The sequence below is a fragment of the Capricornis sumatraensis genome, chromosome 3 (assembly GCF_032405125.1).
Source record: "Capricornis sumatraensis isolate serow.1 chromosome 3, serow.2, whole genome shotgun sequence".
Lineage (NCBI taxonomy): Eukaryota > Metazoa > Chordata > Mammalia > Artiodactyla > Bovidae > Capricornis > Capricornis sumatraensis.
The window spans coordinates 130,614,494-130,627,299 of NC_091071.1; the positions used below are offsets into that span (position 1 = coordinate 130,614,494).

General features: G+C 37.8%; 1 protein-coding gene across 1 annotated transcript in view; it reads right to left on the minus strand.

Annotated features, from left to right (window-relative positions):
- The window catches only part of RFTN2 (raftlin family member 2), an 82,528-nt gene that overhangs the window by 47,957 nt on the left and 21,765 nt on the right, over window positions 1–12,806 (minus strand). Inside the window, exons 2-5 of the mRNA XM_068969295.1 lie at window positions 12,153–12,336; window positions 10,494–10,608; window positions 6,501–6,780; window positions 3,660–3,869 (exon numbers count right to left, since the gene is read on the minus strand). Coding sequence (XP_068825396.1) covers window positions 3,660–3,869; window positions 6,501–6,780; window positions 10,494–10,608; window positions 12,153–12,336 — 789 coding nt within the window. The remainder of the gene's footprint in view (window positions 1–3,659; window positions 3,870–6,500; window positions 6,781–10,493; window positions 10,609–12,152; window positions 12,337–12,806) is intronic.

Consider the following 12,806-nt stretch of genomic DNA (forward strand, 5'->3'; position numbering starts at 1 on the left):
ACCCCATAGATGGCAGCCCACCAGGCTCCCCCGTCCCTGGGATTCTCCAAGCAAGAACACTGGAGTGGGTTGCCATTTCCTTCTCCAATGCATGAAAGTGAAAAGTAAAAGTGAAGACGCTCAGTCGTGTCTGACTCTTAGCGACCCCATGGACTGCAGCCTACCAGGCTCCTCCGTCCATGGGATTTTCCAGGTAAGAGTACTGGAGTGGGTTGCTATTGGCTTCTCTGATCCAAAACTGGGCTAGTGCAATAAATTTGGATAGCAATTGTTAAATGCCGTCATATGCTTCCTGATTGGGCTGCTGTAGTACACCTTACTTGGAAAATTCTATTAATTGATCACACCGAGGTTTGTCTATTTCTGATAGTTACAACCCAACAGCAAACATTACAATAGTACCACACAGGGTTGTTAAGATTTTACATTAAAGTTGCATGTGCAACTCAGGAGTCTGGAAGAAGTGAAGATATGGTTCTTATTTTCCAAAAGATGTGAAGAAAGTTCCCAGGTGTGTCCTACCTTTCTTGATGGAGGGATGATGAGGACGAGATGAGATCCATCTTGGATGGTGAGATAGATGCTAGTCAGATGCATACTTGGAGAAGGCAATGGCACCCCACTCCAGTACTCTTGCCTGGAAAATCCCATGGACGGAGGAGCCTGGTAGGCTGCAGTCCATGGGGTCGCTAAGAGTCGGACACGACTGAGCGACTTCACTTTCACTTTTCACTTTCATGAGTTGGAGAAGGAAATGGCAACCCACTCCAGTGTTCTTGCCTGGAGAATCCCAGGGCCGGGGGAGCCTGGTGGGCTGCCATCTATGGGGTCGCACAGAGTTGGACACGACTGAAGTGACTTAGCAGCAGCAGCAGCAGTGCAATTGCCAAATTCAGACTTAAATTGAAGAAAGTGGGGAAAATCACTAGATCATTCAGGTATGACCTAAATCAAATCCCTTATGGTTATACAGTGGAAGTGAGAAATAGATTTAAGGGACTAGATCTGATAGACAGAGTGTCTGTTGAACTACAGATGGAGGTTCGTGACATTGTACAGGAGACAGGGATCAAGACCATCCCCATGGAAAAGAAATGCAAAAAAGCAAAATGGCTGTCTGGGGAGGCCTTACAAATAGCTGTGAAAAGAAGAGAAGTGAAAAGCAAAGGAGAAAAGGAAAGATATATACCCATTTGAATGTAGAGTTCCAAAGAATAGCAAGGAGAGAAAAGAAAGCCTTCCTCAGTGATCAGTGCAAAGAAATAGAGGAAAACAACAGAATAGAAAAGACTACAGATCACTTCAAGAAAACTAGAGATACCAAGGTAACATTTCATGCAAAGATGGGCTCAGTGAAGGACAGAAATGATATGGACCCAACAGAAGCAGAAGATTTTAAGAAGAGGTGGCAAGAATATACAGAAGAACTGTACAAAACAGATCTTCACGACGCAGATAATCATGATGGTGTGATTACTCACCTAGAGCCAGACATCCTGGAATGTGAAGTCAAGTGGGCCTTAGAAAGCATCACTACGAACAAAGTTAGTGAGGTGATGGAATACCAGTTGAGCTATTTCAAATCCTAAAAGATAATGCTGTGAAAGCGTTGCATTCAACATGCCAGCAAATTTGGAAAACAGCAGTGGCCACAGGACTGGAAAAGGTCAGTTTTCATTCCAATCCCAAAGAAAGGCAATGCCAAAGAATGCTCAAACTATCGTACAATTGCACTCATCTCACACGCTAGTAAAGTAATGCTCAAAATTATCTAAGCCAGGCTTCAGCAATACGTGAACTGTCAACTTCCAGATGTTCAAGCTAGTTTTAGAAAAGGCAGAAGAACCAGAGATCAAATTGCCAACGTCTAGCTGCTGGATCATGGAAAAAGCAAGAGAGTTCCAGAAAAACATCTATTTCTGCTTTATTGACTATGCCAAAGCCTTTGACTGTGTGGATCACAATAAACTGTGGAAAATTCTTCAAGAGATGGGAATACCAGACCACCTGACCTGCCTCTTGAGAAATCTGTTTGCAGGTTAGGAAGCAACAGTTAGAACTGGTTCCAAATAGGAAAAGGAGTACGTCAAGGCTGTGTACTGTCACCCTGCTTATTTAACTTATATGCAGAGTACATCATGAGAAACGCTGGGCTGGAAGAAGCACAAGCTGGACTCAAGATTGCTGGGAGAAATATCGATAACTTCAGATATGCAGATGACACCACCCTTATGGCAGAAAGTGAAGAACTAGAAAGCCTCTTGATGAAAGTGAAGGAGGAGAGCGAAAAAGTTGGCCTAAAGCTCAACATTCAGAAAACAAAGATCATGGCATCCGGTCCCATCACTTCATGGGAAATAGATGGGGAAACAGTGGAAACAGTGTCAGAATTTATTTTTTGGGGCTCCAAAATCAGTGCAGATGGTGACTGCAGCCATGAAATTAAAAGACGCTTACTCCTTGGAAGAAAAGTTATGACCAACCTAGATAGCATATTCAAAAGCAGAGACATTACTTTGCCGACTAAGGTCTGTCCAGTCAAGGCTATGGTTTTTCCTGTGGTCATGTATGGATGTGAGAGTTGGACTGTGAAGAAGGCTGAGCACCGAAGAATTGATGCTTTTGAACTGTGGTGTTGGAGAAGACTCTTGAGAGTCCCTTGGACTGCAAGGAGATCCAACCAGTCCATTCTGAAGGAGATCAGCCCTGGGATTTCTTTGGAGGGAATAATGCTAAAGCTGAGACTCCAGTACTTTGGCCACCTCATGCGAAGAGTTGACTCATTGGAAAAGACTCTGATGCTGGGAGGGATTGGGGGCAGGAGGAGAAGGGGACGACCGAGGATGAGATGGCTGGATGGCATCACGGACTCGATGGATGTGAGTCTGAGTGAACTCTGGGAGATGGTGATGAACAGGGAGGCCTGGCGTGCTGCGATTCATGGGGTTGCAAAGAGTTGGACACGACTGAGCGACTGAACTGAACTGAACTGAACTTACTCCTTGGAAGGAAAGTTATGACCAATCTAGACAGCATATTAAAAAGCAGAGACATTACTTTATCAAGAAAGGTCCGTCTAGTCAAGGCTATGGTTTTTCCAGTGGTCATGTATGGATCTGAGAGTTGGTCTATAAAGAAAGCTGAGTGCTGAAGAATTGATGCTTTTGAAGTGTGGTGTTGAAGAAGACTCTTGAGAGTCCTTGGACTGCAAGGAGATCCAACCAGTCCATCCTAAAGGAGATCAGTCCTGGTTGTTCACTGGAAGGACTGATGTTGAAGCTGAAACTCCAATACTTTGGCCACCCGATGTGAAGAGCTGACTCATTTGAAAAGACCCTGATGCTGAGAAAGATTGATGGCAGGAGAAGGGGATGACAGAGGATGAGATGGTTGGATGGCATCACTGACTCAATGGACATGAGGTTGGGTAAACTCTGGGAGTTGGTGATGGACAGGGAGGCCTGGCGTGCTGCAGTTCATGGGGTCGTAGAGTCCAACACGACTGGGCGACTGAACTGAACTGTATTGTGCAATAATCTTTTTTCTTAGTAATAATATCTGTCCTTTTAGCCGTTGAACTTGACAGGCAAAAACATTGCCACCAACTCTGACACAGGTCAAATTTTTTAGGTATCAACATATCATAATATAAAACTTACCTTTCGATGTTTCCCAGCATACAAAGGAATCAATTAAAGACAAGCCTTGTTTATAATAAAATGTAGTTAACTCCAGCCAATCAGCATCAAGTGTACTAATGACAGAGCCTTTTCTTGTTACTTTCATTGACAGGATGCCTTCCTGATAGTTCCAGCAGGTTGATTCATCATCAAAAACATTGAAAACTGTATACAACTTGTTATCTGAGGATGGGTGTTTAGAAGGAAGAAAAAAGGGAACGGATTACTAAAATTGTTTTTTTTTTAAATTTAATTAATCGAGCTATTTCAAGCTTACAGGCACAGATAGTAATAAAATTACCTACCATGCAAGTTTTATCAAATGTTAACTTTGGGCCATGTTTGCATCAGAGCTTTTTCAAGGAAATGAGAGATGTATGTAGTTAAGACTCAGGATGCATCTCTCCTAATCCTGTTCTCCAGAAATAGCTACTGTAATAAATTTGGTGTTAATCATTCTCATACCAGTACTTCTGTTCTTTAAAATACATGTCTATACACATAAGGAGAAGGCAATGGCACCCCACTCCAGTACTCTTGCCTGGAGAATCCCATGGATGGAAGAGCCTGGTAGGCTGCAGTACGTGGGGTCGCACAGAGTTGGACATGACTGAAGTGACTTAGCAGCGGCATACAGATAAACGAGGTTTTGCAATTAAAATTTTTAAAAAAATGGTGTGTTGTATGTATCAATCTATAAATTAATTTTCTTTTTTTATTTTATTTTATTTATTTTATTTTTTTTAAATTTTAAAATCTTTAATTCTTACAATATAAATTAATTTTCTTGTTCAACATTATGTTTTACAAGTGTAATTAATACATGTAGGTCTTGTTCATTTAGTTTAACTGTTACATAGCATTCAAGTTTACTTTTTTTCCTATTGATAGAAATAGACATTATTACTGAATTTCTGTTATTACAAACATTATTCATTCCTTGGATACATATGTGAAAGTGACTCTAGAATGCATACTACTTTAAGTTAGCAAATTCTTCTTTTTTTTTTTTTATTTTTACTTTATTTTACTTTACAATACTGTATTGGTTTTGCCATACACTGACATGAATCCACCACGGAAGTTAGCAAAGTCTTAACTTGGAGTTCCATGGACCCACATCATTGGTTGTGCATTAGGAAGTCTAACGTCATTTGCATCACAGACAGTATTAGGGAATATGTGTGTTATCTGTATTTTTCTTGTTGAGTCTCCATGGATTTCACGAGACTCTCCAAGAGGTCTTTATTATGTGTCTACTCCCAACCCCCTGCACCAAAATTTAAGAACCAACCCCTGGCATAGAAAAGTTATCAGGGTTTTAAAATAAACTAAATAGCAGGCAGAGTCTAAAGACTGATAATTAAGTAACATGTTTGATTTGGAATTTAAAAGATTAGGAATAGACAATTGATCTAATCAAAGTCAGGATGGGAATGAGCAGAAGTTTAAAAGTAGCCATGGATACCAGGTGGCGCTAGCGGTAAAGAACCCTCCTGCCAATGCAGGAGATGCAAGAGACTTGGGTTCAATCCCTGGGTCAGGAAGATCCTCTGAAGGAGGGTATGGCAACCCACTCCATTATTCTTGCCTGGAGAGTCCCATGGACAGAGAAGCCTAGTGGGTTATAGTCCATAGGGTCGCAAAGAGTCGGACTTAGCATGCAGCACACATGTGGATAGAATATAATAGTTGACCATATAATATGATATTAAATAGAATATAATAATGACCATATTTCCAACACTCGTTCACTCTTACATTCCTAAATTTTTCACACTACAGAAAAATCAGGGTGGTAGTTAGCTAAAGAACTGGTTAAAGAAAAATGGAATGGTGTTGGTGGTGGTGAGGTGGTGAGATGATGAGCTGGGAAATGCTCTTGGTTCTTTCTTAAGGAGGCCATGATGACTATGGTCCAATGAGTGTCTGCCACGCGCAAATATTAAGCAATCTCACCACAACCCAGAAAGCTGATACCACCAGTGCATGTGGCCTCAGCACCAAGACTGATCAAAGGATCAGTTAATAGCAGCTAACAATACAGAGTCTATTCTGCGCCAGGCAGAATAAGCACTTTGTAGACATCTCATTTCTATTTATCACAGCAACACCTTTCTATAAAGACACTGAGGCAGTCTGACTGTAAACTCCTAACTCTAAGGTTTACATAGTCTTTGATTTTCTCTATTAGTGCTTTTTAAAGCATGCCCATAAATGTATCAGAAAACTTAGAACAGTCCAAAATACTCTCAGTTTCTTGGGAAGGCTTGCTAGCTGCAAAGAAGAATAAAACTATTGTTTAAAGTTATTTAAGGATGCAGGCACTATTGTTATATTAATTGTTTCATCATGATGTGCATTCTCATATTCCAATTGGTGATTAAAGGAGGCCAATTAACTTCAAAGGTGAAAACCATCCATGAAATGGGAAAGGCCAAAACTAAAATTCTCACGGACTGTTTTTAGGGAAAAACATAAATCAGAACAGCTTTCTTTACAGAATCACTGTTTTGGTACACATGCACAGCCTTCATTTTACAGAGGTATTGGCTCATGACTAAATGGAAGCCAATTTTTAACACAAAGTTTCATTACGTGGATGGTGTATGACCATGCCAGGGATAACTGTCTGGAAAACTGTCCTACCTTATGTCCATCTGTAATAATTTTAAAAAATCAAGACAAGTTTATACAAGTTTATTCATTAATCTTTAGAGATATAATTAGTCTCATATTTGTTAAAAACCCTTCAAAACATATTTTCGCTAAATTTAAATGAATATAGATTCTATTTCTACTCTTCTTGTCTATTATTACCTTCTCGTTTTCTTGATTTAGAGAAACTGGGGCTGCCATCTCGTTCCATTTGACACTGTCCGCTTTCATGATGCAGTTCTTCCTCGATTCCACTTTCAGACGATTGTCCACTTAATGTTCCTTCATTCCAGTTTTTACAGTTTTCCTCTGGACTGTGTCTCACATGCAGTGTTGATTCAATGTCTCCATCGAGGTTGGTTCCATTGCAGAATTTAAGTGGTGGGTAGTGCTGTGATATGAATCCAACAAATCTCATTCCTCTTTTAGCAGCTACATTAACCTGAGGTTTAAAAAGAGATGGTAGAACAAAATGTAAACTTCATTTACATTGATTACTTTATCAATTAATCTTTAGGCTTATTAAGGAAATCCATTAGAAAAGGAGTAAATCGACCAGTAACTAAAGGCCTATTCATAAACAAACTAATGACCTCTAATACAGCACCAAGCCTAAGACAGTGTCACACTATTATTCTGACTTCTTCAAACAGAACTAATATACTTTAGAAATTATGAAAACAAGAATTGTATTTTCTCCAAAAGGTTATTATTTGGGAAGAACTAATAATTCTATAGCATGATTTTTGCAGCCCTGTTAACAATGGTTTCTCCAGTTGAAGTAAAATATAAAACTATTCTAAGAAATGCTCAAAAATAACATTATCAAATACATCTTAATTAATAAAGAAGAGACATTAATTTAAAAGCAGAAAACACGCAGTCTTGTTTGCTTGATGTAGGTAAAGAAAAATGTTAAAAGACTTACTCTTTACAAATGTGTATGCATATACATAAGCCAAATTCATACTCCCACTCTGCTCTGGTCATATCTTGAAGCTATTGTCTCCTTTCTGGGCCAAATACACATAATTAGATTCAATCTTGTCAGTTACTGAGTAGGGTTCAGAAACACATGACATGCCACTGAAATCATTTGAGAGCTTAAGAGTGATTATTTTCACACTTGGCACTTTTTTTTTCTCTGCTTTTGCATCATTTCTTTGTTCTTTTTGTGTCATGTCTTTCTCCTGTGTTAAACACAATTCTTTTGAGGGTAGGCACTATCTTACTCATTTTTGTGTTGCAATGTTTTGTACCTATACGTGCTCTATAAGTATTCGTTAAATACGTTAAAATGAATAAGTAGCAACATCTTTTATATTCTCACTACTTTAAATGTTTTAAGTGTTTTAAATTTACTTGGTAGGGGAAGAAAGAGTTATGATGCGGATTGCAAGTGCAAACATCTATAGCCAGAAATGAAAGGGAATGAAAAAGGCCAGTAAGAAGAGTGGTGAGGGACTTCCCTGGTGGTCGAGTGGCTAAGACTCCGTGTTCCCAGTGCAGGGTGACCAAGTTCAATCCCTGCTCAGGGAACTAGATCCCACATGCCCAACTAAGAGTTTGCATGTTACAGCTAAAGATTCTGCATGCCACAGCTAAGACCATGTGTGTGTTCCAAGTCACTTCAATTGTGACAAACTCTTTGCAACCCTATAGACTGTAGCCTGCCAGGGTCCTCTGTCCATGGGATTCTCCAGGCAAGACTACTGCAGTGGGTCGCTATGCCCTCCTCCAGGGGATGTTCCAGACCCAGATATCGAGCCTGTGTCTCCTACGGCTCTTGCATTGCAGGCAGATTCTTTACAGCTGAACCACTGGGGAAGCCCAACTAAGACCCGTGCAGCCGAATAAATAAACATTTTTTTAAAAAAGAAGAAGCAGGGTGAAATCAGGCTGCAATATCCACTTAAAGGGGCCGACTGTAACTTAGCTCTAGCCGAAGAGAAGGGAATTCTGAGCCAGGCAGAGACTATGGGTATATGGAGCTAGGACAAACACTGCTGACACAGCATCATTTACTGCTATAAATTAACACATTAAGATTGTAGCACTGTAAGAAGCCTCAAAATTAACCATAAATTGTCCTTTATATCAGGACTCCTGAGAGAGGAGAGGAGATGTGGTAAGGAGACAGGTCAAAGTACTTTTTCTAGGTCTTATTTGTTGATTTGGATGCAGAAGGCTTTCTCTATTACTAAAAAGTTTTGTCTGGAAAAGTTTGGTTATCTTATGGAATAGTACTGTCTTTTCCATTTTTAATTTAGAAGACTGATGTTTTAATGTTTTTTATTTAGAAATCCTAGGGAAAACATTTGTAAATCTAAATTTAAAAAAGAGCAAACATTGACATAATATTAAAATAACTTAAAATCTAGCTGTTCAATAATCAACTCTTTATATAAGGCACTTGTTCAAAAATAGTATTTGGCACTTATCTATTGCTCTTGTTCATACAGGGGGCAATGTTCAAACATTTCACATGCTATGTTTCCTGAAGCTGTTCTCTTCATAAAATAACCCCATTACTCTAATTGCTGAAATAACAGTACTTTCCTGTTTAAATAGATCTTTAACTGTGTTCAGGAAGTCAAATGAAAAACAAGGGCTCTCATGATGATCTATTAAGACTAAATTAGCAATTTCACTTTTGTTTCTAGAGTGAATTTATTCCCATAAAAAAATATTTCCCAGAATAGTAGAAGTAAATAGTGTGAGTACCTTGTTTATAAAAATCTAGTTTTGAAAACTGTTCCTAAAAAACCTTAATGAATGGTGACTTTATATCTAAATGGGAAAGACTTAGCTGCTATAACTGGCAAAACACAAGCCACAGATAGTCTGACTCACTCGGTCATTTAAAGCTTGGGAACAACACAATAGAAACAGTGAAAAAATTTCACAGTTTCTTATTTGACAGGAAATGCCTTAGGTTTTTGGCTGTATTCATTTAAATAAAGCTAAACCTTACACATATGTCAACGCAACTAAAGTTAAAAAAATCCAAACTTTAGCCATCAAATCCTGTCAACTTCAAATACTTATGAATGTACAATTTTTTCAATCAATATACATATAGTGTTTAATTTTTCATTTAAGGTTTATGAAGTTCTATTGAATAGATTTTTTCTCTCAACAGCACTTGTCATGTTCAATGCCCATAAAGTACTCTATCTTATTGATAGACCATTGTCTCCTTCTCAGTTTTCCAGTTGTTGAGAATTTGGCCCCTGTTTAAGGTATCTTTGTATAAACATGACTTTTCCCTTTTCAGTCAATTTCTTGGAATAGATTCCTAAAAAGGAAAATAAAATAAGATTTATGATTTTTATAACCAAATTGATATTCACTGTACTAATTTATTCCAATGCTAACTGCATTGTATATGAATATATTTGAATTTTTTCTTAAAGGTCTTTACAGCACTGAATTTAATATTTTCAATTTAATTTCTCAGTCCATACTGGTGAGATATTACTCCTCAGGTTTTACTTACATTAAAATTTATTAGCTAGGTTGAACCCTTTGCCAAATGTTTCTTCATTATTTTTGTTTCCTTTTGTACTTTCTGTGGATTGTCTGTCCATTCAAGACTGAATGTACTTTCACGCTTTTGTGTTCATTTCCTATATACTCGGAAAATGAAGCTTCCGTAAGACACATTTCTTGACCATTTCTCTGGGTTCTTTTTTTCCTAGTATATAATTATATTTACATATTCAAACTCAAGTCCCTCAACCTACTCTTATAATTAAATATGTCCAGTCTTTCATTTTCTTTTGGATTTTTTGAACTTGAAAAACTTAACTCTTTATTTTATGTGAAATGTGTGGAGTCTTATTTTCTACCGATCGATTGCCCATTTTCCCAGCACCATTCACTAAGTAATGGTTATTACTCCATTTTATTTATCAGGTTTGTTATGAAATTTCTTATATATGTATTAATTTATTTCTGAAATTTCCATTCTGTTTCACTGGCCTCTATTTCTGTTTTTAATTCTACAATTTGGTAATGTGCTTTAATTTGTTTTAAAGTCTAGTAGACTAAGTCACCTATCATTTCCGTGTTCCTTTTAAATTAGGAAAGGAAACTGATGAAGAAATAGGAAATATTTCTCAATATCCCATGAAAAAACATGTATTTTAGTACCTTTTCTATCAGTTCTTTTGTTACGTCATTTGTTTGTGTCTCATAAGTTAAAGGACATTCCTCAATCACAAGCCTTGGGCGTCTTTGTCCACTGGGTGCTGTCGAATGCTTCGTGCTGTAACAGAGAATATGTTTATGGTTGGAAGCCAATTGCTAATTTTTAACTAATAAGCTCATGTGAAAATGAGTGAGCTACTTACAAATAAGGTCAAGGTATCCCTTTTTCTTTGTTATTTCAACTTTAATGGTTGTCTTCTTATGTAAAATTATCAGAAAAAAATAATAATTTCTATTTAGATTACCTTGGTTAAAATCTCTAAGAATTTAATTTCTAATTTAACATGAAAGAAAAACTACACATCAACTGTTTTGATAAGTTATGAGAAATGATTTTAGATCACAGCTATACCTCATTATTGCGCAAAAGTGATCCTTTTTAAGTGCAGATAAATATTGTCCTATCTTTTTCCTTTTTCTTCTTTTCTCACCTTCCCCCCTTGATTATTCTTAGCCATGGCAGGGCACTGCTAAATCTATTTGAAGTAAAGCAAAAAGAGAAAAATAACTTGTCCATGGTTTATAAGATTTGTAGTTAGGACATAAAGTGTTGCTACTGTGTGATAAGTGGCCTATTTACCTAGTAATGCTTGAACTAGTAAAGACTTGATGTGGCACCCTGTCATGGAGAAAGCTGGTTGTATACATGTCCTCTCAGAATGTCCAAGTGGGCAGTTAGTTATGCAGTATCAGACAGGGAAAAAAGCACACTGGAAATTTTTTTTAAAAATTCTTTTAAAAAAGCCTTTTCTTTTCCCCCAATCTTTCTGTTTTCTTCTCTCTTTCCCTCTTATTTCATTTTCCCTTCTCTGCTTACTCCTTTCATAGTTAAAGTGATTGTTAGTCCATCACTGTAAAGAGAAAACACAATTTCTACCTTGGTCTTTGAGATGATTTTGATACAGTTGAAGAATTGTGTAACAAATATTTAATATGTGTCTCAAAGACATTGGTTTGGTTATTTTTACTTTTCCACCTGTAAGGAACAACAGTATTTTGAATACTATCAAATGTACAAGCTAGGTTAGGGAAAACATTTGTGGTATTGTCTGGAAAAGCAGCCATTAAAATTTAAAAAGCTAAAAAAAAATCTAAAAAGGATGACTTTTACCTCCTATGTTTTGGAAAAAGCTGGTAAGAGATCTATCCAGTTTATGAGAACTTAGCATGTAGGCTTTTTTGCTGTAGAAGTTTTGGAAGTTAGTTTCTGTGGCTACTGTTAGTAAAACTACATTGGACACTTCAGAAAAAATGCTCAGTGAAAGGGGACTTGTTCAGTCAGCTCTTTCAGCTCAGTGAAGTTGCTACAGGAGTGTTCCCACTCTTCTTGAGTATATTTTCCTTTTCTTCTGTTCACTGACATCCTTACCAAGGACCTGTTTGTCTGCAAGGGGCTCAATCCTGAGAAATTTTAAGGAAGGAGATTGATGTTTTCTTCTCCCAATCCATGTTCAACTGTTGGAAAATGTGCCTTTAAGCCAAACCCCCTAATTATCCTTTATTCTCCATCACTGTGTTCAAACTTTCTTTTCTTTTAGCCAAAGAAAACTTTCTCTCTTAACAGCTTCTCAGTGTGACAGTTTTCTTGAGCACCAGCCTTACCTTAATTTCAAGCGCGATAGCACCACTCTGTATAGGTAACTTGCAGGCAAGTGTTTTTGCTGCCCCATAGGTTGTATAACAGGATGAATAGCTCCAACAATATATCCTTTAAGATAGTAGTCTTCCACTTTTGTTGCTATATCAAGAATGGAATTTATCTTGATGACTTCTGGGTTTGGCGAAGCTGAAATATTAAATGCAAAGAGACATTTGCACATTCATAAAGTTGAACTGTACATTATTTCTATGTGTGATAATACTAATGAATAGAAAACACATTCATTCATATGTCTTAATCTCAAATAAAGTTACACTAACAGGGATTACATATTTTCTAAGTTAATTCCAGAAAAAAAAGCAAAATGGCACCCCACTCCAGTACTCTTGCCTGGAAAATCCCATGGATGGAGGAGCCTGGTAGGCTGCAGTCCATGGGGTCGCTAAGTCGGACATGACTGAGTGACTTTGCTTTCACCTTTTGCTTTCATGCATTGGAGAAGGAAATGGCAACCCACTCCAGTGTTCTTGCCTGGAGAATCCCAGGGATGGAGGAGCCTGGTGGGCTGCCGTCTATGGGGTCGCACAGAGTCGGACACGACTGAAGTGACTTAGCTTAGCAATCTTAAAAGCTGGCAGATATATAGTATTACCAAT